At 40.1% G+C, this 26,579-nt stretch overlaps 1 protein-coding gene across 1 annotated transcript; it reads left to right on the top strand.

The window, feature by feature from the left end:
• Positions 1-2,589: 2,589 nt before the first annotated feature.
• On the top strand, positions 2,590-25,813 carry PAFAH1B2 (platelet activating factor acetylhydrolase 1b catalytic subunit 2). Its single transcript, XM_004427286.3, has 6 exons — positions 2,590-2,721; positions 9,498-9,585; positions 17,084-17,173; positions 18,013-18,129; positions 19,770-19,892; positions 23,452-25,813. Exons 2-6 carry the CDS (start codon positions 9,505-9,507, stop codon positions 23,728-23,730), a joined length of 690 nt encoding a protein of 229 aa, XP_004427343.1. The 5' UTR covers positions 2,590-2,721; positions 9,498-9,504; the 3' UTR covers positions 23,731-25,813.
• The last annotated feature ends 766 nt before the right edge of the window (positions 25,814-26,579 follow it).

A 26,579-nucleotide genomic window follows, 5' to 3' on the forward strand; every position in this document is an offset into this window, starting at 1 on the left:
GGTGGTTAAGTGTGAGTGTGCTCTGCTTCAGTGGCCCCAGGGTTCGCAGGTTCGGATCCTGGGCGCGCACCAACACACCGCTTGTTAAGCCATGCTGTGGCTTAAAGTAAAGGAAGATAGGCACGGATGTTAGCTCAGGGCCAGTCTTCCTCAGCAAAAAGAGGATGATTGGCATCGGATGTTAGCTCAGGGCTGATCTTCCTCACAAAAAACAATAAACAAAACTTTGAAAGTCTTTTTCTGTAAACCATCTGACCTTGTGTTCTACCCACAGAAATTTGCTAAATTCACACCGTGTGTCCATTCTCAGTCCACATAGCTTTTCTTCCCTCTTTTCACATCTGGAATGCCAAGTCCTCTGAAATCTCCCAGTTTTATTACTGTAAGTAATGAAATGCCAAGCAGTCTCCTGAATTCCGGGTCACTTGGGTAATATTTTGATGCTTATTTTCAAAGTCCTAGGTTTACATTGGATCATGTTTACTCAAGCCCATTTGAGGACTCCAATTAGTCAAATTTCACCAGGGCTTATATATTTCCTCCCTTTAGGTTGGCATTTAGTCACCAGAGAAAACACTAAAGAATCTGCATGGATTCATAAAATCTATCATCAATGGAAAAACAACTTGAAGGGCAAGCTCTCCTGATAATTTTCAATCTATGTGTCTTATAGTCAGAAAAGTTATTTTTACCTGTCACCAACTCGGACTGTATGGAAACAGAGACTCTGAATGGGGCCCAGCAGGAAGAGAGGTTGTGTGTGGGAAGTGGGGAGGGAGATAGGTGTGTATGCTACCAGAATTATGTTCCTGCATGTAACTCAGGGAAGGGTGGAAATTTAGAGCTAGAAAAGACCTTAGCAATGATCTAGTCCATCCCTTTTATTTTACAGACTAAGAAACAAAGGGTAGAAGAAGTTAAATGAGTCGTAGCCCTCAGACAAGGACGCAGGGCACCTTGAAGCCTATTTTAGTGTCCTTTCCTCTATACCACCTATGTATTTTTGAAAATGAATTATTTAGAAAGCTGAAACAGACGAATTCAGGATACAAGCTCTTAATAAATTTCAGGGTTCAGTGACATTGAGATTTTGCCAAAACACTAAAAACTGCCTGAGCCATAAAGGTATTTAAATATTTGCAGAGGCCAGTTTCACTAGGTCTAGTATTTCCTGGGGCACACCTCCCTCGTTTATGTGTCTTAATTAAAAAGTTGAAAAACAAGAAAGTATAAAGATAGGCCATGGGTTCCACATAGACACACATTCAGCTCTTGATCATTCATTCCTCATTCAGCAGTATTTGATGAGCATCTGCTATGGATCAGGCACCATGCCAGGTGCGGGGAATCCATGGGACAAGGTCCCTGCTCGCTCAGAGCTTACAGTATAGCAGGAAAGACAGTGTGCTAAAGTAGTAATTATGGTAAAGTGTGTTGAGTGTAAAAATCGAGGAAATACCACATTCCATGGATTTATCCCTGGAGAATAATTCAAGCTATTTCTCTTCTGTTATCAATATATTTCTGGGCTGCCTCCTTATACCGTCATTTGAGTTCCCCAAACACGAATTCTTTTCAATAAAACAAGAAACATTTACTGAGCACCTACTGGTGTGCCCTATATTGTGTGAACATCTGCAAGAGAACTCCAAGGTAAATTAGCAATTTAAACATCATTCTAAACGAGGACAAAGTTATTTCGGATTACATATGCCTGATAAATTTAGTACCACTTGACAGCACAGATGATGTGGAAAAATAATTTGATATCTTGAAACTTTAGGCTCCCAGGTTTTTATAGTATTCTTAACTGCTTTTGTCAGCAAGATCAGAACGCCCTGATCATTTGCAGAGCGCTGGAAGGCTCCACCGATTCCCCAGCAGAGATCTGAATGAATCCTATCCATCCTTAAAAGGGCCAGCTCAGAGCGCTGCACCCTGAACGTTTCCGCGTACATCTTTCGCCCCTCCTCTCTTCCCTTACAGATCATGCATTTATATAGCGTTTAGCATATAAAGTTTTCAATATTGACTTTGTTTATGTAAGTCTTTCCCTAAACTAGATGGATCGTTAAGGAAAAGACTGTGAATCGCCATTCCCCGATGGTATCACCGTAAGAGGAGGTCACCTAAAATCCGTACATTCATCAGAGAAACAAATTCCACTCGTAAATGTAGGGAACTGCCTCATTAACCTTGGGGCCCTATTTCCCTCCCACTCGCAGCAATCGGTTTATTCCATGGGGTGGAGAAGGAAGCCAGGCTGGCTGGGTGGGAAGGGAATGGCGTCAGTGTGAGGTCACGCCACATTGTCCCGAATGCCATCTCCACGCCGCAGGGACATTAACTCAGGATCGAGGGATGCAGCTGGAGGAAAGATAGAGACCCAAGTCGCGCAGTCTACACGCAAAAAAGAGGGCAAGATAGAGAACAAAGCGGGGAACGTCGCCGGGCGTGACAGGACACCTGAGCGCCAGCAGCCAGCGCCCGCAGAGAGGGAAAGTGGGGAGGGGGGAGCCACGCCGAGGCCGGTAGGATGGGGCGGGACTTCCGGAAGCCATTTGCCTGAGTGGCAGGGGAACCGGAAGTGGGGGCGCTGCCGCTGGTGCTGGGGCCGGAGGAGGGACGCGCCGGAGCGGGGCCGCCGGGACTGAGCGAGCGACAGACGCGCCACCCGCCGACGCCGCAGCCGCTTGGGGCCCGCACGGACCCTCTGCCTGAGTGAGTGCATCCAGGGTCGCGGGGACCCGGTGGCTCAGAAGTGGGGTTGGAGGGGCTGCGATGTGTTATTGTGAGAGGCCCGCGACCTCCCCTCCCCCACCCGCCGGGCCCCTCCCCCCGCGCCGCCACCCCCTGCCGACCTTGGGGGGCCTCGTGCGCGCGCGCTTTCTCTGCGCGCCCGGCGTTGGTTTCCCAGCCGACAGCACTGCCCCGGGCCTCCAGGCCGCTCGGCGTCCCCCCAGAGCCTTTCCCCGGCACCCCACCCCCAAACCTGTCGCCTCCTCTGCGCTGGCCGCCTGCTCCACCCCGCCTTTCCCGGTGGAGGAATGCCGTGGCGGGGCGGGCCGCCCGCCACTGCCACCCCCCGGAGCAGGCCTCCCGCACCCCAGCTCCCTTCGGCCGGTGGTTCGCGCTGCAGGCGCCGTTTGTAGCAGCTCGTCTGCCTCCAGTCTCAGCTGTGGCCTTTTCCCTCCATCCCCGACGTTGACCGTCTGACCCTCCTCTCCCCATTCCTCTTGTCCGAGGCCTTTAACGCGGGCCCAGTTACTCTGTTGTGTTTTGACTGAGCACTTTCTCCTCCTTTTGTAGAAGAATTTCAACTCTTTAGGAACTTCTCTGTTTCCTCCCCTAAAGTATTGAAAAATCCATGGACTGTCACGACTCGAACGGGATTATTTCTTAGCGGGCTGTCCGGTCCAGCACCTCATTTTAGAGATGAGGCCCAACGAGGTTGGTGATGTGCCCAAGGTTAACCAGCTAGTTCAGCCTGCCGGTGGGCAGGTTTTCTTAGGTGCTTTTACCTGGTCCATGTCCCTTTACTTACCAGATCAGGACCTTCTGGCCTGCAGGTTTGTGATAGACCCGTTCCATGGTGACTCACTGTTCTGCTTTCCATAGCTCCCAGGCCAGCGTGGCTTTTCATAATCTGTTTACACACCTTAAGAAAGCCAAACAGTTGAAGCTTTAGCCTCTTTTTAGAGCTTATCCACGGAGAAAGGGAAGACCGCTTGGACCCACCTTAGGACCTCATTTTGTACAGCTTTAAATTGGGGGGTGGGTAAAGGTGTGGAGAAAGAGGAAGGGGAAAATGGGGATGCTTGTCTCCCCTGAGCAATTGAGTACTCTTTGTCTTTGATATGCCTCGTGTCTTGCGATTCTGCTCCTGGGCACGTTGTTCTGATATAAAGGTTGCCTCCTTGTGGGGGAGCAAAGGAGGAGTAGGAAATCGTTGTGCTTTAATTTGTTGGCTTGGGTATTTGATAAGTTATGGCTGTGCTGGAACCCAGGGACACAGCCACCAGCCCGCTGAGGCAGGGTATTAGGATGGGGCCCGCCTTCCTCTTCAGAATAACCCTGCCAACTCCCTCTGAAGCAAAATGAAGTCTCAGGTCAGAGTGAAAACACTCTAAATCTTTTCATTCTTAGTGCAACTTTTCCCTTTTGTCTGTTTCCTGGTTAAACTAGAGAAACATCCAGCCCAGCTTGAGAGTTTATAATTCGTTGTTTTTGAAATTGGCTTCTGATTAGACATGCTACACCATGCTGGTATAAACATCTGGAAATTCTGGTGTTATACTGTCATAGTCCAGGTTACGTACAGAAGATAGAAAATGCAGTTAAAGCGGGAAATGCTGTGCAAGTCGCTTATTCCTCATCTTCCCAAAGAACTCATTTTAATGGACAGTTAAGCTTCCCTCAAATAGAATCTCTCCTGGTACATTAACAAAACGTTTGTTCTTGGGACCTTTATCTCCGTTCTGCTGGGTTTTTCTCACCGAACCTGCTGTTTGTGATCTAAGAAGTGAATGAGGGGCCGGCCTGGTGGCGCAAGCGGTTAAGTGTGCGCTCTCCGCTGCGGCGAACTGGGCCGCCGGTTCAGATCCCGGGCGCACACCGACGCACCGCTTGTCAAGCCATGCTGTGGCGGCGTCCCATATAAGGTAGGGGAAGATGGGCATGGATGTTAGCCCAGGGCCAGTCTTCCTCAGCAAAAAAAAAGAGGAGGATTGGCAGATGTTAGCTCAGGGCCGATCTTCCTCACACACACACACAAAAAGTTAATGACTTGCTACATGGGGGAGATTATTATGAATAAAGTGAGATGGGAGTCAATTCCCTCCCTGTTGGTACTTTTTTTTGTCGTGTTCCTGACTACAGCTTCACCATTCTGAATACTGCTATGTTACAGTATTGCTCTTTACCTGAGAGGAAGTCAGAATTACTCAGAATTTTGTGACCTACGATAGTTCCTTATTCATTCTTCATTTTTATTGTAAAGAATACAACAGTTTATCTGACTCCCAAATTATTTGAATCTTCAAAATGCATAGTCCTCTCAGTTGTATATTTCCAGCCTGCTTCTTAGAGGAGATTACGTGGGTTTGTGGCTCAATGTTTCTTTTCCTGCTGTTTAAAAATGTTACCAAGCCATAGCCATCAGTAAAACTGAAAGCTACTTTGTATTGTAAGATTTTGATTTGGCAAAATAATACAAAATCCAAGTGTCTGAAGGCACAAAGAAACAAACTTTTGCGCAGATGCTTTGCTCTTGTAGAGGAAGAAGGATGACCTTATATTCATAAAGAGGAAAAAAAAGACCAACTGATTGGGAATATTTTGCAATCTTCTCCCAGTTCTGCCTACCTGGTAGCTTCAGATCAATGACATTTTGTTCCTCGGTTTCTCTCTCTATATAGCTTTTTTATTTTGCCCGGGAAGAAATTTAGGACTGAGATGGAAGTATTTTGCTCAGGGTATCAGAATGCCATTAAATTAGGGTCGTACTAGTAGAAGATATAAGTGAATTGACTTAGTAAATTAGAATTTATCATTGTTTCATATATAGAGCATTCTGTATAGAGCCTAATGGCCTTTGCTCAAGAGTAATAGGCTTTGGAGTGTGTCACTTCGAGTTCAAATCCCAGCTCTCCATATCACGGAGCAGCTTCCTTAAATCTCACTGAGCTTCAGTTTTAGCACAGTGTCTTGCAAATAGTAAGTTCTTAATAAATCTTAATAGCAATTATTATTTTAGATCAGTTGTTTACCTGTTGGGCAAACTGTGAAAATTCATGTCTGAAAATTGAATCATAGATCTAAAGAGATCTTATAGCTTATGAGACCATTGGTCTTGAAAGTAGAGTATGTGCACCCCCCAGGGGTGGTGGATAAGATGATCCATTGGAATACAGGAAAAAATTTAGAACTACCTTTTAAATTTATTTTTTATGTAAAAAAAGAAAAAAAACCTCAACTTATATTTAATATACAGATTAACAATAATTTACATGTTTAATTTATAAATAAATGTACGTATATTGGGGCCGGCCCCGTGGCTTAGTGGTTAAGTGCACACGCTCCGCTGCTGGCGGCCCGGGTCCAGATCCCAGGCGCGCACTGATGCACCGCTTCTCCGGCCATGCTGAGGCCGCGTCCCACGTACAGCAACTAGAAGGATGTGCAGCTATGACGTACAAGTATCTACTGGGGCTTTGGGGAGGGGGAAATAGTAATAAATAAAATTAAAAAAAATATACGTATATTGGGGTGCATTTCAAAAAGATTCTGAAACCTTAAAAAATGTTTGAACCCCACTAATCTGGACCAGTCTTTACTCATATGCTTTAGTTCACATTTTGCTTTCCTGTTAGGTGTTCACCTAGCCTCTCTGAATCTCCATTGGAGGAATCTACCTTATGAGACAGACCATGTCATTCTGTAGTCATATTCGCTAGAAATTTGTCTCACTGTACATTCCATCCAGTGGCCCTGTCTTCCTATTTGGGGACATGCAAAATAAGCCTGACATCTCTTCCTTGTAATCTTTGAATACTTGGACAGCTATTTATGTCCCTGTCTTCCTCTTCTCCAACCAGTTTTTCTACAGATTAGAAACATGCCCATTTCTTTCAACCATGTCTAATATGACAGGTTTTCAAATTTCTCACAATCTTGGCTCCTTTCCTCTACACACTCTCCAGTTTGTCAGAATTCTTTTTAAGTTTTTCAGCAAGATCTGGACATGATATCCCAAGAACTGAAATGAGGTTGAAGTGTCTGCATTTAGTCTTTAAGTGGTGAGGGATGTATTTGAATACATATATTATGAAGGCGTCTCATGTTCAGTTTGTCACCCTGGTTCTTGAAACAATCCCCGGGAAAAGTACTTTCCACTTTCCATATAGTACGAGTCGGACAGATTATTTCTCTCCTTTTCAGTAGTGATCTCTCAATTAAGTCTGTCTTAACTTTTTTTTTTTGTGTGTGAGGAAGATCAGCCCTGAGCTAACATCTGCCAATCCTACTCTTTTTGCTGAGGAAGACTGGCCCTGGGCTAACATCCATGCCCGTCTTCTTCCACTTTATATGGGACGCCGCCACAGCTTGGCTTGACAAGCGGTGCGTCGATGCGCGCCCGGGATCCGAACTGGCGAACCCCGGGCCACCGCAGCGGAGGGTGCGCACTTAACCGCTTGCGCCACCGGGCCGGCCCCAAGTCTGTCTTAACTTTTGCGTCAAAAATACCTAACATGTTATGTTTTTCCAGGTGGGAAAAGAAATGAAAATAAACTAATGAGATGGTTGGGTTTTTAAAATCTATTTAAAAAGTTAGGAAATAGACTTTTTCAATTAGTGAGTGGAAAATGGAGCTGTTTGTTGCTATATTTCTTTCTATTGTATGTCTAATTCTGAAATCCTTAAGATGGGAAAGTTGGTTGCCCCTTGCCTGTCTTAAGGCCAATAGAGCTAGTTGATTAGCAGGGAAGAAAGGTGCTTTTTAAATTAACACTTTTATTAAGCACCATGTCAGATTTAACCTGAATAGCCAGAGTAAATCTAGAATTGAACTTAGACCCGAAGAAACTTTTATGTAGAAGGTATAGAATGTTTTATTGGTTCAAAAACAAAAGCAAAACCCCAAAATTAAATGTTTCTGTATGGCTATTTGTTTTAACCCCTTTAATCATTTTTTCTTTTTCCTTTATGCATCTTTTAATTTTTCCATAGCTGTCTTAGACAATGAAACCCCAAACAGATACCATAGTCTGCTTGGAGCTATACAGATTCATCTTACAGTTCTTCCCAATTGTTGCATTTTACATTGATATCTTTAGCTCCATGTAGTATGTCTTTTGGGTGGAATGGTTAGATATAAGTCCCACTTTAGGGAGTCAGCATGAACTGGTTTGTGATCAGTGGGACAGATGTGACATTATTGGGGTCAGGCAAATCTATTTCAGTCACTCACTGCGCAAATTACCCAGATTGTCTGATGCTCGTTTTCCTCATTTTGCAGTACTTTTGTGAGGATTGGAGGTGGTATATATAAAACATAGCATCTATAGTCATTCATAAATAGCTATTATTTTCTGATAGTTGCAAATTTTAGTAATCTAAAGAAATATATACACAGGATGTGGATGGTATTTTACATCTTTTGTCAGATATGGGCTTAACCCAAAGCCTAACTTTTTCTTTAGAGCTAATGTCGTTTAGAACTGAGCTAATTTGTTTTCATAATTAGTGATAAAATTGTTTGCTTCTGTAAGTTATTTTTCATGAATGAAGGTATGCTTTCATGCTTAGGGCTTGTTAAGTTCTGATTCTCAAAAACTACTACCTTGGCAATCCAGCATGTCTTGTTTACTCAGTAAATGCTTATTGATGAGTATAACTCAATCCTCTTTCCGAGAAAGCTTAGCTGTGCTTGAGGATGGCAAAGGAAGGAAAAAGATACAGAGTATGGCCTCCTTTTCTATAAGCCACAAAACTGCAAGTTTTTCTCATTTTCGTCATCCTTTGCATTTGCCAAGTGATGTCTTGAGCCTGATATCTCTAGTATGTATTCTCCAGAGTTGGATGAAAACAGTCTGGTTTCTTACTTGTCTTTCTAGAAGGTTGGCATTTTTGACTTTTCTGAATTTCACTTATTCCTCCTTCTCCACTATCCAGTGCAGTATTTGGGCTCATCACTAATCACATTTTCTTAGTAGAGACCTGTCAAAAATAAAAATACTTGGGGCTGGCTCTTTAGCACAGCTGTTAAATGCACATGCTCCGCTTCGGCAGCCTGGAGCTCAAAGGTTCGGATCCTGGGGGTGCACTGATGCACACCGCTTGTCAAGCCTTGCTGTAGCGTCGTCCCGTATAAAGTAGAGGAAGATGGGCACGGTTGTTAGCCCAGGGCCAAATCTTCCTCAGCAAAAAGAGGAGGATTGACATTGGATGTTAGCTCAGGGCTGATCTTCCTCACACACACACGAAAAAAAATAGTAAATGTTTGTGAGAAACCAGTGCCAAAGCCCATGACTAGTTTTATCATAATCTGTGGTACAGTTGTTTGTGTGATGTGTAGTAACCAGTGGATTCTAATTATTGCTGTAGTAATTCTTCAGTGTAACTCTAGCAGCCTAAAAGACTCTAGTACAGATTTTATTGAACTATGTGTCTGATTCCTTGTGTCATTTGGTCCTTACAGTAACATGTAATCATGACAAATTAATATAGATGTGGAGTGTATACTTAGAGCAGATTTTTTAAATGGAATGCACTGTTCCTAAATGATATTCAATGATGCTAGGTATTTTTGGGACTTAAGCAGTCATGTCCTGGAACTCTTCTCTGCTGAAAATAAACTCCAGTTGTTTGTTTCTAGGCAAAACCACAGTGGAACTTAAATTATTATTTAAAACCTGACATGTAAGATTTAAGTAAGTGGTAACAAATAAATATTCCTGGTAATGAATGAAACATGACATAGGCATTTTTTTCCTCAGGTATAGAATGAGCCAGGGAGACTCAAACCCAGCAGCCATTCCACATGCAGCGGAAGATATTCAAGGAGATGACAGGTGGATGTCTCAGGTAAAAGAAGTACACGTATATTATTCACATGAGATGAGTCTCTTCAATTTTGAGAGTCTTTTGACCAAAGCTGCAAAGGGGTGTTTTTAATGGTCAACAAGAATTTATTACTGTAAATAAAAATCTAACATTGGAACGTCATGCCTAGTCACCATCTAATGTTGGAACTTGAGGACTATTTTGAAAGCATGATAATTGCCTTCTGTTAATTTTAAAAGATAACAATGTCTCTACAGTATTCTTTTTTAAGTTTTTTTTAATTTTGAAGTAATTTCAAAATTATACAAATATTACAAAAATTTGAGAAAGAACATCTATTCTTCATCTAGACTTATCAATTGTTAACATTTGCCACATCTACCTAATTATTACGTTTGTATCTATTTGTATATGTATATAGCAACATAATGTATTTTATGAACCATTTGAGAGTAAGTTGCAGTTATCATGCCCCTTCACCCCTAAATATTTCTGTGTTTTCTAAGAACAGAGACGTTTTCTTACATAACTACAGTATAGTTATTAAAATCAAGAAATTTGACATTGATATACTGTTACCTAACCCAAAAACCATATTCACATTTCTCCAGTTGTCCCCATAATGTTCTTCTGCCCAGTCTAGGATCACACATTGCATTCAGTTGTCGTATCTCTTTATTCTCCTTTAATCTGAAACGTTTCTCAGCCTTTGACTGTTGACATCGACAGTTTAAAGTAGTATGGGCCATTTATTTTATAGAATGTCCCTCAGTTTGAGTTTGTCTTTTTCCTCATACTCATTTTTCAGATTGTGTGTTTTTGGCAGGAATATCAGTGAGTGATGTCTTCAGTGCATCACGTAGAAGGCACGTGATGTTGGTTTGTCTCGTTGCTAATGTTAACTTTGATCACTTGGTTAACGATGGTGTTGGCCTAAACCAGTTCTTATTTAGTTATCATAGAATGGACTCATGGGTTCTTATTTTATTCAGTGGGGTATAGTCCGTTGTAATTTTGAAGCTCAGATTGCCCAGATTTAGCAAGTAGGAATCCCTTCATGCTGGCCCCCTTGTCTTCTTGATGTCTCTCATTGTTTTTTTAGCCTTTTATTTTCTTTTCTATATTTTCAGCTTCCTTTTAATAAACTGTTATCACTTAAAAATAACTCTATTTAACCTTTGTCTATTTGTTTCCAACCATATTACCTCTTTGAAGTAATAAGTTCTATGTGATTTTAAGTCCCCCAAGTTTCGTGTTTTAGTATTTAGTCTATTTATACTCTTCATAATTGTATAGTGTTCTCTTTCTGTTTCTCTCTCCCCAGACTTAAAGAGCAGTCTACCAACTAGCTTATTTTGAGTGGTAGGTAGTTTTTTTTCAACTGTAGCCATATAGATCAGCTACTTGGTTATTTTTACTTAATCTTTCTCATTTGTTTATATCTTTTAAAAAATATTATGAAATATTTTGAGCATCTGTGTATTTGCCACTCACCCTAAAAAAATAAAACATTGCTAATAGAATTGGTGTTCACTATACAAGTCTCATTGATCACATTTCTTTCTTTCCTACCTCCCTCCGCCAAGCCAGTATCCTAAATTTTTTTTCATGAATTGACATACTTACACATATAATCTCTAAACAATATATATAGAATTTTTGCATATTTTTAAAGTTTATGTAAATAGTGTCTTTCTGAATGTATTTTTCTGCAGTATATCATATGTGTTAAAAGTGTAGCTGTAGTTTTTAAATAGTATTCTCCTGCTCTATATGATAATACCACAGTGGATTTGTCCGCTTTCTCATTGATGGACATTTAGGTCATTTATAACTTTATTAAAATTAGTAACTAAAACTAGATGCGTTTGTTGTTCCTAGCGTAATTTAGCAAGCTTTAAATAATTAGCACTGACTGGAAAAAAATTCGTCAAACGGAAGAAAAACAGATATGACTATTTAAAATGTTTTTTAAAACTTGGATGATATGGAAGGACTGACTAACTTTACTAAATATTAAAATGTATTACATGCCCAGATCTTGGTTTTTAAATACGTTTCTCCAGTGAAAGGAACCAGGTTTCCTTGGAGAAATGATTGAGTCTACATCTGGAACAAAGAAAATAAAAGATGAGCCTGGAGCATCTTGTAGTGCAAGAAGCAAAGAAGTACTCAAAAAAGAAAAGGAAAGAAAAATGGATGGCAAGAATGTCGCTGAAGTGATGTGTCCTCAGTGCATCACATAGAAGACATGTGATATTGGTTTGTCTCATTGATGATGTTAACTTTGACCACCTGCACCCAAAGTGCAAAGTTGGAAAATTTGAGCAGTGCAATAAATGATGATATTGGTTTATAAGTCAAAGAGTAAAATAAATATTCATGAATCCCTTCTGCTTTATTTTTTTATTTTTTTTAAAGATTTTATTTATTTATTTTTCCCCCAACGCCCCAGTAGATAGCTGTCTGTCATAGCTGCACATCCTCCTAGTTGCTGTATGTGGGACGCGGCCTCAGCATGGCCGGAGAAGCGGTGCGTCGGTGCGATGCCGGGATCCGAACCCGGGCCGTCAGCAGCGGAGCACATGCACGTAACCGCTAAGCCACAGGGCTGGCCCCCCCTTCTGCTTTAAATAAGTGATTGGATGAATTACATAAATAGAGGAGAAGGGAGAAATCTTCCTTAGAGAATAATTTTAGTTAATAAATGTAGAAGGAAGGAGGGAAAAGAAACTCATGATTAGAATACCACAGTAATAATTACTGCAGGCAAGATCCATTGCTGAATACTAAAATTAGTGGCCACAACTTTAAGGAGAAACAGTATATTTGCCTAGCCTCCAGATATCTCCCTGTGAATTACTTTGGTGATTTTACATGCGACCCCATATTTTTTGATACCCCCTCCCTCCGGGAGGTGGAGCTTAATTCCCCCCACTCTTAGTGTGGGCTGGATTTAGTGTGTCGCTTCTTTTTCTTTTTTGTGAGGAAGATCAGCCCTGAGCTAACATCCATGCCAATCCTCCTCTTTTTGCTGAGGAAGATTGGCCCTGGGCTAACATCTATGCCCATCTTCCTCCACTGTATATGGGACGCTGCCACAGCATGGCCTGACAAGCAGTGCGTTGGTGTGCGCCTGGGATCTGAACCCCGGGCCGCCAGCGGCGGAGCGTGCACACTTAACAGCTACGCCACAGGACTGGCCTTAGTGTCTCGCTTCTAACAAATAGAGTATGGAAAGGAAAAATAATAACTTTATGGTGGAGAACCTGGCCAGCACCACCCTAACTAAGTGATCAATGTTAACATCACCAGTAATAAGTCATGTTGATGTCATGTACCCCCTGATATGATACAACGAGGGCACATCACCTCTGTGGTGGTTTTTCAAAAAGATCCATAACCTCTGTCTACTCATGAGAAAACATCAGACAAACCCAAATAGCGGGACATTCTCCAGAACACTTGACCACAATTAAACGTGTCAAGGTCATGAAAGACAAGGAAAGACCAAGAAACTGTCCCATTTGGAAGAGACTAAGGAGACACGTAGAGCAAACGCAACGTGATATCCTGGACTGGTTCTGGGAACAGAAAAAGGACGTTAGTGGAAAAGCTGCTGAGATCTGAATAAACTGTGTTTTAGTTGATAGTATTTACCAGTGTTAATGTCTTAGTTCTGACAAATGTACCATGCTTACGTAAGATGTACCGCTGGAGAGAGCTGAGTGAAGCATACATGGGAATACTCTACTATTTTTGCAGCTCTTTTGTACATCTAAAATTATTTCAAAACAAAACATTAAAAGAAAAAAACAATCATGATTAAAACAAGTATTGAAGTGACACTCAATACTACCCATGAAGTATTGCCAAAATATCAAACCCTAATCTAGACTTGACTACCACGTATCAGGAAACACTTGGAACAGATGAATGTGTTGACCACTACCTCAGGGATGCAATCAACAAAATCCAGACTGTGGAGATTCTGTAGGTCAAACAGTCATATTCCTTAAAAAATAAGTTTGGGAGGTGGTGGCAGAGGGAGGGGGAACCTGTAGATTAAAAGAAATTTAAGAGACAGATTGTGTGGATCCTGATTTAAAAAAACAACTATGCTTTTGATGGTGAACACCACGTAGACTATACAGAAGTCGAAATATAATATTGTACACCTAAAATTTATATAATGTTTTAAACCAATGTTACCTCAATAATTTTAAAACGTAAAAGTTTTACGACATTGAATTTGAACACTGGTCATTTGTTGATATTAAAGAATTGCTATTAATTTTGAGGGAATAGAATTGGTACTGTGGTTATATTTTTTTAAAGGCTTTTTAAAGAGTTACATACTGGAATATTTATACATGAAATGTTAAATCCTCAATTTGCTTTAAAATAATCTGAGGATGGGGGGCCATAGTTTGGGGAATGACTGAAGTAATGGTGGCCATCAGTTAGATGATTGCTGTAGCTAGTGATGGGTACGTGGAGATTCATTGTTAGTCTCTACTTTTGTGTGTTTGATATTTCTCATAAGAAAAAGTTTTTTTTAAGGGTGATATTGAGAGACTTGACTATAGACAAATTTAATACAAATTGCATCAGGGGCCGGCCCCGTGGCTTAGCAGTTAAGTGCTCCAGCTGTGCTGCTGGGGGCCCAGGTTCTGATCCCGGGTGCGCACCGACGCACCACTCGTCCGGCCATGCTGAGGCTGCGTCCCACATACAGCAACTAGAAGGATGTGCAACTATGACATACAACTATCTACTGGGGCTTTGGGGAGAAAAAGGGAAAAAAAGGAGGAGGATTGGCAATGGATGTTAGCTCAGGGCTGATCTTTCTCACACACAAAAAAAAACGCATCAAAACATATTAATCAGAAAAAGAAAGCTCAGCAGCAGACTGATGAAAATATTTGCAGTAAATATTACAGATGAAGTATTGATATTTTTTGTTATATTATCAATAAAAATATCCTCAAGTTACCACTAGATAAGTATCTCAAACATGACAGGAAGTGTTCAAGTTTTTGTTTCCAAAAAGTACAGATTAAAACAATGGGAAGAGAAAGGAGGGAGAGGGAGGGAGAAGTATTAATATTCAGTGCAGTTGCAAGTACAGTAAAACCAGTTCTGATGCATTGCTGGAGTCAGTATAGGTATAGCCCTTTTGTTAAGAATTTGAAAGTATATCCAAGATCCATGCAAGTGTTAATTCCCTTTGACCTAAGAATTCCCAACATGTAAAAAATAAATTATGTGTGAATTTCTTCATCACAGTAAATAGGCTACTGGCAAGGCTATCAGTAGGAAAAAGAGCTAAAATAAAGGGTGTGTCAACAGGTGCATTCAGTAGGATATTATATGGCTGTTAATTATGGTTATGAAAATTATGTAGCTGCATAGAAAAATATTTCTAGTATAATGTTAAGTGCAGTTATAATGGCTGCTGGTTATTGAGTACCTACTGGGTGCCATCCAAAAGCTGGGCCCCTTTCATAGGACTCTCATCTTCACAACTCGATAGCAGATCTGCCAGCAGATGTGAAAAGCAAGACACAGATTATGTACTTGCTTAAGGTCACTGGACTAGGAAGAATTCTAGGACAAGCTAGAATTTGAACATAGGTTTTTCTGTCCCCAGAACCATTGTGCCAGAAGGAGGTGTACATAATGATTCAACTATGTTAAAAGGGGGGGGAGGGGCATGTGAAAAAATAGCGAGAAAATACCCCCAAATGGTAACAGGTACTGAGTTAAGATGGTAGGATTATAGGTGTTTTGTTTTGATCTTTTCTATTTTTCCAACCTTATTGCAACTACTTTTATACTTAAAAAGAAAATGTAGAGTACTCGAATCTTTAGAACAGCAGAGCTTAAATTCCAAGACATTCTATAAACATGAGCTATTTTTCTGGTATTGAGAGGTAGTTGGTACTGTAGGACACACAGTAGAGAGTTAATATGATGTGAAAGTGCACATACTCATTAGCTTAAGTTTTATTCTTGCTCATCTTATCCCTTCAGTTAAAAACTGAAACAATGGCAGTTTTTCAAAAAATTTATTTACAAAAGACATGGATGTAAGAAAAAAGAAAAAGCTATCTCAAATTCTATCACCCCAAGAGGAGCTCTTTTAGTATATTGTCAGATTATTTCCAGAAGTATTTTTGTATTTTCACCGATAGCAGATGAATATCTCAGTTTCACCAGTGTCATCTGCACTGCTATTACCAGTAGAAATACTTAAATAGTTAACTCTATCTTAATTCCTAGGGGAAGCATAATTGAATATAGAGTTTGAGAAAAAGAAACAAGTTTCAGACTTTTCCCTAGAACTGGGTTAGAAACCTGTTACCTAAAGCATCATGTAAATTTGTTTCAGAGATGAATATAAAAATTTAAACTACATCCTTTAGCATCGATGGGTAAAACCCATTTTAAAAAGTTGTGGGCCCGGCCCCATGGCCGAGTGGTTAAAGTTGCGTGCTCTCCACTTCGGCGGCCCAGGTTCACGGGTTCGGACCCCGGGCGCAGACCTGCCCCACTCACCAGCCATGCTGTAGCAGTGTCCCACATATAAAGTAGAGGAAGATTGGCACAGTTGTTAGCTCAGGGCTAATCTTCGTCGAGCCAAAAAAGAGGAGGATTGGCAACCAATGTTAGCTCAGGGCGAACCTTCTTCAGTAAAAAGTAAATAAGCGTCTTGTGCCTTTAGAGCAGAGAGAAGCATTTCAGGACTAGGCCACCAATGCTTATAAATTTGGATTAGACTGAAAAGGCTTGAGTCCTAGTTTGCCAATGTCTCACGTTTGGAGGTTAACAGACATTTTCAAAGGCCATATTAAAAATATCCAAATAAAATACATGCCTCTTGATTAGATCCTAGTTCAAAAAATAGATATCTAATACTTTATCCAACTCTTAGAACAACTGGAAAGATTGAATATGGACTGAATATTAGGTGTTATGGGATTATTGTTCATTTTCTTAGATGTCATAATGGTTTTGTGGTTTTATAGGACACTGTTATTACACTTAGGAGATGCACGCTGAAATATTTAAGGGTGAAGAATCACAGTGTTTGCAGCTTACCTTCAGGTGGTTCAGCACACATACACACAGATAAAGCAGATACGGGAAAATGTTACTGTTGAAGATAGGTGGAGGATGTACAGGTGTTCATTGTACTACTGTAACTTTCTGAAATTTTCTTTAAAAAGGTTTGAGGAAAAGATATAAACTTTTAAAAAAACATATTAAACGTATTTTTCTGTTCTGGTTTCAGTTGCATTCCGGTTTTCTTGAGCATACTAGAATGATCAGTATGGTAAGGGTGGGAAGAAAGTTCTAACAGTTAATTGCGGATCGAGAGGAATCAGCTTTAGGAACAGACCAAATAGAATGTTCAACAACAGAGTAACTGGTTGGACAACTGTTCTGTCTAAGCCAAGAAGTCTCACAGGAAAAGAAATGCCAGTTTCTGATTTTTCTTTCTTCTTCAAACCAGCACAACAGATTTGTTCTGGACTGTAAAGACAAAGAGCCTGATGTACTGTTCGTGGGGGACTCCATGGTGCAGTTAATGCAGCAATATGAGGTAAAGGTGTAAGGGGTGAGCATGGTTCTTGGCTACTAATGAAAATCCATTCATTGCTAACAGACTTTCATTCTGGGCTGAACCTCTAGACTCATTCATAACACTTTAGAGAAGCTCAAGTTCAAAGTATAAGGGAAATCAGACCTACGTAATGGGATTCTTTGTGCCACCGAGCACTATGAGACAAAAAAAAATTAGCATTGCTTGTAACTAAACTCCTTTTGTTGCCTTGGCTTCCAAGAAGCGTCACATTATATTTGTTTGTATTTGTCCTCGTGGTTTTCAATTCTTCTTATTTGTATTTTACTATTCTCTTGTATTTGCTCATTTATGTTTGTCCTAGTCATGATTCTCAATTCTTATTGTTTGTGTTTTACCATTTTCTTATTTTATGTATTTTTGTAGTGAGCTGTTCTGAATCCTTTGTTAAAATTAGGCATTCTTCCAAGGGAAACTTTAAAGAAAAGATAGCTTTATTTCTTTTTGGCTTCAGCACTCTAAATTTCTTCATCTCGTGTTTCTGCCTTACCCTATTCCTTTAAATGGTTGAATAAAGCGAAAGGAGGGTTTATTGAGTTGGCAATTTAAATATAAATGTTGGTACCTCTTAAGGGGCATCAGGTTGAGTTGGGACTCAGTTCTTGAGCTGAGACCTAATGCTGCTTTAAGAACTGAGTTATACAGTGGCATCTTCAGAGTTCTTTAAACAGTGAGTAGCACACCATTTGCAGTGTTATGTTTGAATATTGTCATTTCAGATGCTTCACAACACATTGCAATTGACGGATTTTACTTCTCACTAATTTTGGCTTAAATAAATCAAGTTTTTCTGTTTTTAGATATGGCGAGAGCTTTTTTCCCCACTTCATGCACTGAATTTTGGAATTGGGGGAGATACAACGAGACATGTTTTATGGAGACTAAAGAATGGAGAACTGGAGAATATTAAACCTAAGGTGAGGGCCGGCCCCGTGGCTTAGCGGTTAAGTGCTCGCGCTCTGCTGCTGGCGGCCCGGGTTCGGATCCCGGGCGCGCACCGACACGCCACTTCTCCGGCTATGTTGAGGCTGCGTCCCACATACAGCAACTAGAAGGATGTGCAGCTGTGACATACAACTATCTACTGGGGCTTTGGGGGGAAAAAAATAAATAAATAAAATTAAAAAAAAAAAAAACCCTAAGGTGAAATGCTTATTTTTTAAAGAATATCATTAATCTTGAGTCTTTTCAGATAAATTGTCTGAAACAGGTAGTGAAAAGAAAAATTGCTTCTTCTGGGGCTGGCCTGGGGTTCGCAGGTTTGGATCCCGGGCGCGGACCTGTGCACTGCTCATCAAGCCGTGCTGTGGCAGCATCCCATATACGAAATAGAAAAGGATGGGCACAGATGTTAGATCAGGGCTAATCTTCCTCAGCAAAACAAAGAGGAAGATTGGCAAAGGATGTTATGTTAGCTCAGGGCTGATCTTCATCACCAAAAAAAAAAAATTGCTGGGGCCGGCCCCATGGCTTAGCGGTTAAGTGTGCGTGCTCTGCTGTTGGCGGCCCAGGTTCGGATCCCGGGTGCGCACAGACGCACTGCTTGTCCAGCCATGCTTAGGCGGCGTCCCACGTACACCAACTAGCAGGATGTGCAACTATGACATACAACTATCTACTGGGGCTTTGGGGAAAAAAAGAGGAGGATTGGCAATAGATGTTAGCTCAGAGCCGGTCTTCATCAGCAAAAAGAGGAGGATTGGCATGGATGTTAGCTCAGGGCTGATCTTCCTCAAAAAATAAAAAAATAAAGAGAAAAACTTGTTAAAAGTGCAGCCTCCACCCCAGTGACTCTTTTCCTTGAATACAACTATGTATTCATACCTATTACACTTCCTTGGGTATTTTTGTTATTTTTTTCTGGAAGATACTTGTAGTCAGGGAGTCTTGATGACATGAGTTGCAAATATTTTTTGCCAGATTTTTTAGATTTCATTTAATTTTAATTTTTTTTTTACATACAGACATTTTATTTTTATACAGTTGAATTTACTGTCTTTTTTATATAGTTTCCGGATTTTCAGAGATTAGCTTCCAACTCCATGATGGTGAAAGAACTCTCTCATTTCCTCCTGGTACAGTTTTACCACTTAAGTATTAATCTCCCTAGAATTTATCCTGATGTGTATGAGGCATAAATCAGTGTTTTAAGACGGTTCCCAGTTGAAGTTATCCAACACCATTTGAGAAGTTCATCTTTCCTTCTTTGATTTTTGAAATAAGATTTTCCTCTAAATAATTGGACATTCCTGGGGTGTAGTGGTTAAGTTCACACATTCCGCTTCGGCGGCCAGGGTTTGCTGGTTCAGATCCGGGGTGCAGACCTACTCATTGCTCATAAAGCCATGCTGAGGCGGTGTCCCACATAGAAGAACTAGAAGGACCTACAACTAGGATATACAACTAGGTACTGGGGCTTTGGTGAGAAAAAAGAAAAAGGAAGATTGGCAAGAGATGTTGCTCAGGGCCAATCTTCCTCAAAAAAAAGTAAACAAGTAAATATTGGACATTCCTTTATTCCTGGGTATTTATCTTTTTTCCCTTCCCTCAATTATAGGTCATTGTTGTCTGGGTAGGAACAAACAACCATGAAAATACGGCAGAAGAAATAGCAGGTGGAATCGAGGCCATCGTACAGCTTATCAACACAAGGCAGCCACAGGCCAAAATCATTGTATTGGTATGTAGTCTTTGGGTGGCGGAGACCTTGATATCATTAGGTCAGGTGAGGAATCTTTTAGCAATGTGATCGCTCATGAAGGTACAGAATCTTTAGGTGGAGACAGTTTATAATACTCCTGAGAAGCTCTTCTCTGATATATCCCATTTTCTTACGGGTCTCATCATTTCCCAGACCAGCTGTGGGGTCGTCTTTTATCTGCTCATCCTTGTTTAGAAGTGGAAATCCTCTTTGTTGCCTCAGGTAGCCCTTTTTTTGACTGCCTTCTGATAATTTTTAAAATTGCTGTGAGACTCATAGTCTTGGGTCTCTCTTTATTAGACTTGGGTTTGGATTAGCTTAGATGTGTTGTTCTGTTCCGCTGTTAATATGTTAAAGGTGGTGTATTTATTAGAATCTCTGAATTCTCTAAAACATTAGAGATTCCATGAGCAAGAAAATGGGTACTTTTCTGTTACCCCTAATGGAAAGTGCCACCCTTTGTAGAATTAAAGCATTAAGTCTTCATGGTCTCAGAGGTAAGCAGCTGTCTATTTCAATGTAGAAGATTACCTGTAGATATTCTTAGCCCAGCTAAAAATGTATGTTTTAGCAAAATCTGATATGTATTCAATTCTTTAACGAGATATTGATAAGAAGGTAGTCATTTATACAGCAAGCATGTGAGGATCACCACGTACAAGGCACTGTCCTGAGCATACAGAAATGAGTAAGACAGAGTCCCTCTCAAGGAGCTCACAGTCTAGTGGATGGACACAACAGGATAAAGAGAGAATTATTATACTGTATGCTGATGCGGGTAAGGGGACTTCTAGTTGAACATCTGAGTTTTGTTGTAAAGAATTCATTGGTCTCCAGACAAATGGGGAAAGGAAAGAAGAGAAAGCATGACAAAGGAAAATCATCTAAGGCTTATATATGTATGTGTTTGTTGGGTGAGTGAAGGAAGGTGCTAGAAGAATTTTAGGATTGTCATTGAATAAAGTTTGAGGCTGGCATGGTTAGGAGAACAAGGACACAGCCAGGTCATGTGGGAATTTGTATGCCATGTTAGGAGTTTGGATTTTATCTTACAGGTGCTGGGGAGCCACGTCTTATCTGTTTAATACATGGTATTAATTTAGTTGTTTATATCTTTCCTCTTGCCAGAAAGGATTCCATCACGGTTAAGAGTCCACCTCTGAAGTACAGTGGCTGTACATAGTAGTTGCTTAGGACATGTTTGTTGCACGAATGTTGCTGAATAAATCCTCCGTAAATATTCTTTGTTTCAACCAGACTTTTTAATTTGATATACAACGGTGTTATCTACAACACTAAAACATTGGCAGTAACCTAAAATAGTCAGCCCCATGGGGGAAGGATTGCATAAGTCATTGACTGTAATAGCACTAATCGTATGACAATTATGCAGACGTGAAAACAGAATTTATGATGTATTTAAATGAAAAGTTGAAATACTAAACAATATGTATATTTTATGTAGAATTACTTAAAAGCATATATGCCATTAGAAAAGAAAATTACGGGGCCAGCCCAGTGGCGCAAGTGGTTAAGTGCGCACGCTCCACTGCGGCAGCCCAGGGCTAGCCGGTTCGGATCTTGGGCACGTACCAACGCGCTGCTTGGCAAGCCATTCTGTGGCGGCGTCCCATATAAAGTGGAGGAGATGGGCTGGATGTTAGCCCAGGGCCAGTCTTCCTCAGCAAAAAAAAAAAAAAGGAGGATTGGCAGATGTTAGCACAGGGCTGATCTCCTCACAAAAAAAAAAAAAAAGAAAGAAAATTAAAATAGTTGTTACATGGTGAAGGGATTAGGAGCTTAATGTTTTTCTTTTATTTTCTTTAACATAATATTTTAGAATTAGTAATTATTATAGGAAAAAAATCACATGGTATACCCTTGATACTAATATATTAAAGAAAATGCTATGCAAATACATAAGCTACTTTTCTCATCCTTGCTTGAAAATCCCACAGGTGTGGTTCCCTGTTCTTGAGGCTTACTTATTCTTTATTGCTTTGTTGCTGTGGTATTCTTTGTAAGTCAAAGCAAAGTATATATTTACTGTTCCCTGGCCATCGTTCATGGTTGCTCAGTATATCTCAACCAGACTTTGATATGTCAGCATGGAGGGCTGCTCTTTATTAACTATTAGATGTAGAGTCTTATACTTTTAACAGTCATATAAACTAGAGTTTAGGATTGACCTCATCTATGAAATTTTTGAGACACTTAACAAGGATAGAAGGAGATGGACTAGGGTAGCAGAGTCATAATTCTCTTTTGTAATGATACAGTCACACTATAAATTGGTAATCAAGGCTCCCCAATATTTTGCTGAAAAAAATTTAAAGCAGATATGAACAAGTTCTTTCTTTGGGCATAAATTTTTTTTCTTTTAATAGTAGTTTAGTAGAGACCTACAGAAATCTGTTTTTGTGAAATAAGACCTCTTACCATACCCTGTAGGAGAAATGAGTGGCAAAATTTTTGCCTGAATAACAATAATTTGCTGCATGGCGTCATTAGCTATAAACCAACTAAAAGGTTGGGGATGTCTGACAGTAATTTTATAATAGGATCAATTATCTGTAAAAGCTGTTTCCAGTTTGAGATGATAAAACCTTGCTCTTGCCATATAAGAGTAGGCTTTTATTTACTATAGTAGAAGGACAGACATCTGATTTGTCTGAAAATTATATTAGATCATTAACATATAAGTTAAAAATGAATTTAAGACACATCTCTGTTTTTTCCTACCAGATGTTATATGGCTCTGATTCATCAAGACAGCATTTGTTCCAGCTCTCTTTCTCATGTGTAGTAGCGTAGGTTTCATGTGGCGTTAATAAATAGATGTGTGTTTGAGCCAGATTATTCTGATCGCTATATGGAGAATGAATTAAAGGGAAGGCAACACTGGAGGTAGGAAGACCAGTCAGGAGATTTACGTTAATTAAGGTGAATAGTGATAAGTTCCCTAGCCATAGCAGGGAATATACTATATATATATAGTATATAATCAGAATAGAGAAAAAAGAATGGATTAGAAAAATATTTAAGATGTAAAAGCTGAGTAAGTTGATAAATAGGTAAGGTATGTAGGGTGAAAGACTCAGGGATGTTGGAATGACCAGTTGATAGAATGTAAGAGGATCATAGCTTGGGGGGAAGATGGTGAATTGCTTTTTGACATGTTAAGTTGGGAGTGCCTCAGAACACTCAAGTTTGGTTCTATAGCTGGATGTTCAGTGTGCAGTTCTGAAGCTCTAGAAGAGATCTGGGCTCAAGTGTTTAGAGTGCGGAGAGTAGTGGGCCAAGGACAAGACCTGAAGAATAGCAAGAATTAAGGGACAGGAGAAGGGAGAGGAACGCATGAACAAACAGAAGGAATGGTCAGAGAACTTTGATTAAAACCAGTCTAGTCCAGTGTTTCAAAAATCAAAGATGTAAAAAGTGCCAAATGGAGCAGTTGTTACAGGAATATCTGAAATCACAAATAAATAAGTAGAGAAAAACACGTTCTCATCTTATGTTGTTCTCTGCTCTGCCCCAGGGTTTGTTACCTCGAGGTGAGAAGCCCAACCCTTTGAGGCAAAAGAATGCCAAGGTGAACCAGCTCCTCAAGGTTTCCCTGCCGAAGCTTGCCAATGTTCAGCTCCTGGATACAGATGGGGGCTTCGTGCACTCGGACGGTGCCATCTCCTGCCACGACATGTTTGATTTCCTGCATCTCACAGGAGGGGGCTACGCAAAGATCTGCAAACCTCTCCATGAACTGATCATGCAGTTGTTGGAGGAAACACCTGAGGAGAAACAAACCACCATTGCCTGACCGGCTCCCAGCAGTATTAATAGCATCCCAGCTTCCTCAGATCAGTTATATCACTGGCACTACAGAATCCTTCTCTTTCTTAAGGCACTTTGCATTGTAGAATGTTCATGGATGTTCATATCTAGTGTTTGAAGGGGAGGAGGGATTTAAACTGGTCCTGTACATAGGTTTGTTTGACACAGGAGAAAAATTAGCCAAGGAAGATTTGTGTTTAAATTCATTTGAAACCAGAAGGGGACTTTTTAGTTGTATGTGTGACACATTCATTGAATTATCACTGTTTTTCCTAGGACAACATCAAGCCTAAGTACTGAACAAAATGAAGATTCTTTTCTTGGCCTTTCTTTCTATGGATTATGTCATATATAATAATGATCAGAATTGTACCTACTTGGCTTTAAAAGATTTTTTTTCCAGTTTTTAAGGTTCATAATTTAGCCTTTTGTTTTTATTTTGCTTCACTCATCTGTATTCTCAGTGTTTTCTTAACATATAGCATCAGATTGGACATGCTTGTCCTTCAGATATAGGAGATGCTATAGTTATAAGTGAATTTGTTCCACTCTAAATCTTTTCCATGCTTAGCAGTGAAAAATAGGTTTTGCCCCGTTTGGGGGACTGTAAGGAGGGTATTATCTTTATGCTGCTGATTATCATGTCTATAATAGACCCATGCATGCAGCCTTTCCTCCCTCTTCCCCCTCATCCCTCTTCTTTTTTGGTCCTTGTTGACATTACAAGCTTGGAACACATTTTTGACCTAGGAGCTCTGTTGCTGGAAGTATAAGTCCCCAGCCAGTTACTCTCATGATGATATAATTGATGTGTAACTCATTCTTGTGTGGTGTTCTGTGCTATAGAGTCGGTGTAGTGCTCTCCATATTCAGAGTTCTGGTTTGTTTTCTTTGTTTTTCCCTTAAAACCTGTTACAGTTTCCTTTTTTAGGAAAAAAAAAAATCAGAACTCTATTTCCCATTTCATAGGCCCTGACATTATTTCAAGTTTTATAGTGTCTTAAGGTGTATATTTTATTTTTTTATTGGCTTAGCTTTTCAATTATATCAGTCCAGAAAAATTTGGCCTTTTCTCATGGGAAACAAGTGAAGCTGCTCTTTAGAATAGACGGTCTGCTTGATCCCACCATTTTAGTAAAAAAGAACTAGGTTTATGTAACTTTCAAGATTTCCCCATAATGTATCTTCATCTGTCATTTCTTTCAAGAGAGTTTTTTGTAATCTTAATGGTTTGCTTGAGCTACAAGAACTGCCATTTTAAAAAATAATGGGACACTAGATGGTTTATTGTTCAGTATACCTGAGGAATATGTACAAACTGGATCTACAAACAAAGACTTTAAACTGGACCAGGTGGGTATTGAAGTCATCTGCCAAAATGTGCCCTGCAGTGATTCTGCTTAACATTCAAGTTCAGTAACCAAGGTACATGTTTCATGTTCTGCTTGCAAGGCAACTGGCAGTGCTTTTGTGTATCGGAGCGGGGTTGCTGATTTGTGCTAAGAGCCACTTCTGATTGAGAGCGATAGAACTTGGGCTGATTTTTTTTCTTGTCAAGCCTCTTCCTAGGAACTTTTTGTTTGTGTTTTTGTCTTTAAAAAAAATACATTTCTGAATGTATCATGTCTTCATTAACAACAGAAAATACACAAGGTGTTTACTAAACTTGTTTACTATATTAAATTTCCTTTTTATTTTTAGTAGCCCAGGTTCTTGAGTTTTTCAAGACAGACTTTTTTCTTAGCTGAAGTGTAATAGTTCTAGGGAGGAGAATTAATTAAGTCACAATTTTGTGTGTGAAAAGACAGTATCCTATCCAGGTCTTTCTCTGTTTGTCAGAAGGTGGGAGTAGGGTCCAAAAAAACCCATTAAGTTACTCCTGCAGCATGCGCTTTTAGCTTCTCTCTTGACTAAGGATCAAATATCCCTTGTGAGCTGGCCTTCAGCTCCTTTGCTTATGTGTATAAACCTCGGATGTTACTACATTTTATATCTACCAGAGCTATTCAAGCAATAGTATTTGAACCACTAGCCTTTTAAATAAAAGTCTGCCCCATTGATAATGTGCAGATATGGAGTCCACTTTCATTTCTTGCCAGCTTTCTTTACACTGCTTTAGGGAAAGTGTTCATCTGTTTTTCTTTGACATCCCAGTTTGCTACAGTGACAGAACTTAATGCTTAATCTTTGGATTTCTCATATATATATATACACATATATATGTATATATATATCTACACATACACACACATATATGTATGTATATAAAAATTTAATGCATTGTTCAAGTGAAATGTCCTAGTTGTCATTGTGATTAAGGGGCCAACTTTCCAGGCAGCTAGCAGAGGTATTCTGTTCTTCTCCCAGCAAACTGTAATTCCTTTGCCCACCCATTCCCACTATACTAAATGACAGCCGATGATGGCACTATAAAGATTTTGTGATCACATCTCAAATGTGGCAGGTTGAGATGTACTGCCAAGAGTGACGTACAGCATGTTGTTTTGCTTGGGCAGTACTCCGGCTACCACCTTGGGTCTGTTTGGCCTGTTGAGGGCATCTGTCTAAACCTGAATCTTCTGTCTAAAACCTTAACTCAACAAAACCTTGAGTAGCTCATGCCCTGCTCTTAAGAATTGTGTCTCCTTGTTAAAAAAAATTCCAACTTTCTTTTTAGTTTTTTTAACTTAGTCACTGTTTACAGTTGTATGCTAAAAGCCTGAAATACTATCTGTGCCGTAGTGTATGAGCATTGCCAATTATATATTTATTGCAGTGAAGAAGCTAAAAATATATGAAAATGAGGAGCATGTCCACGCTCCTAAATCTGTGTGG

The sequence above is a fragment of the Ceratotherium simum genome, chromosome 7 (genome assembly GCF_057802395.1).
Source record: "Ceratotherium simum simum isolate JZ-2026a chromosome 7, ASM5780239v1, whole genome shotgun sequence".
In the NCBI taxonomy this organism is placed as follows: Eukaryota; Metazoa; Chordata; class Mammalia; order Perissodactyla; family Rhinocerotidae; genus Ceratotherium; species Ceratotherium simum.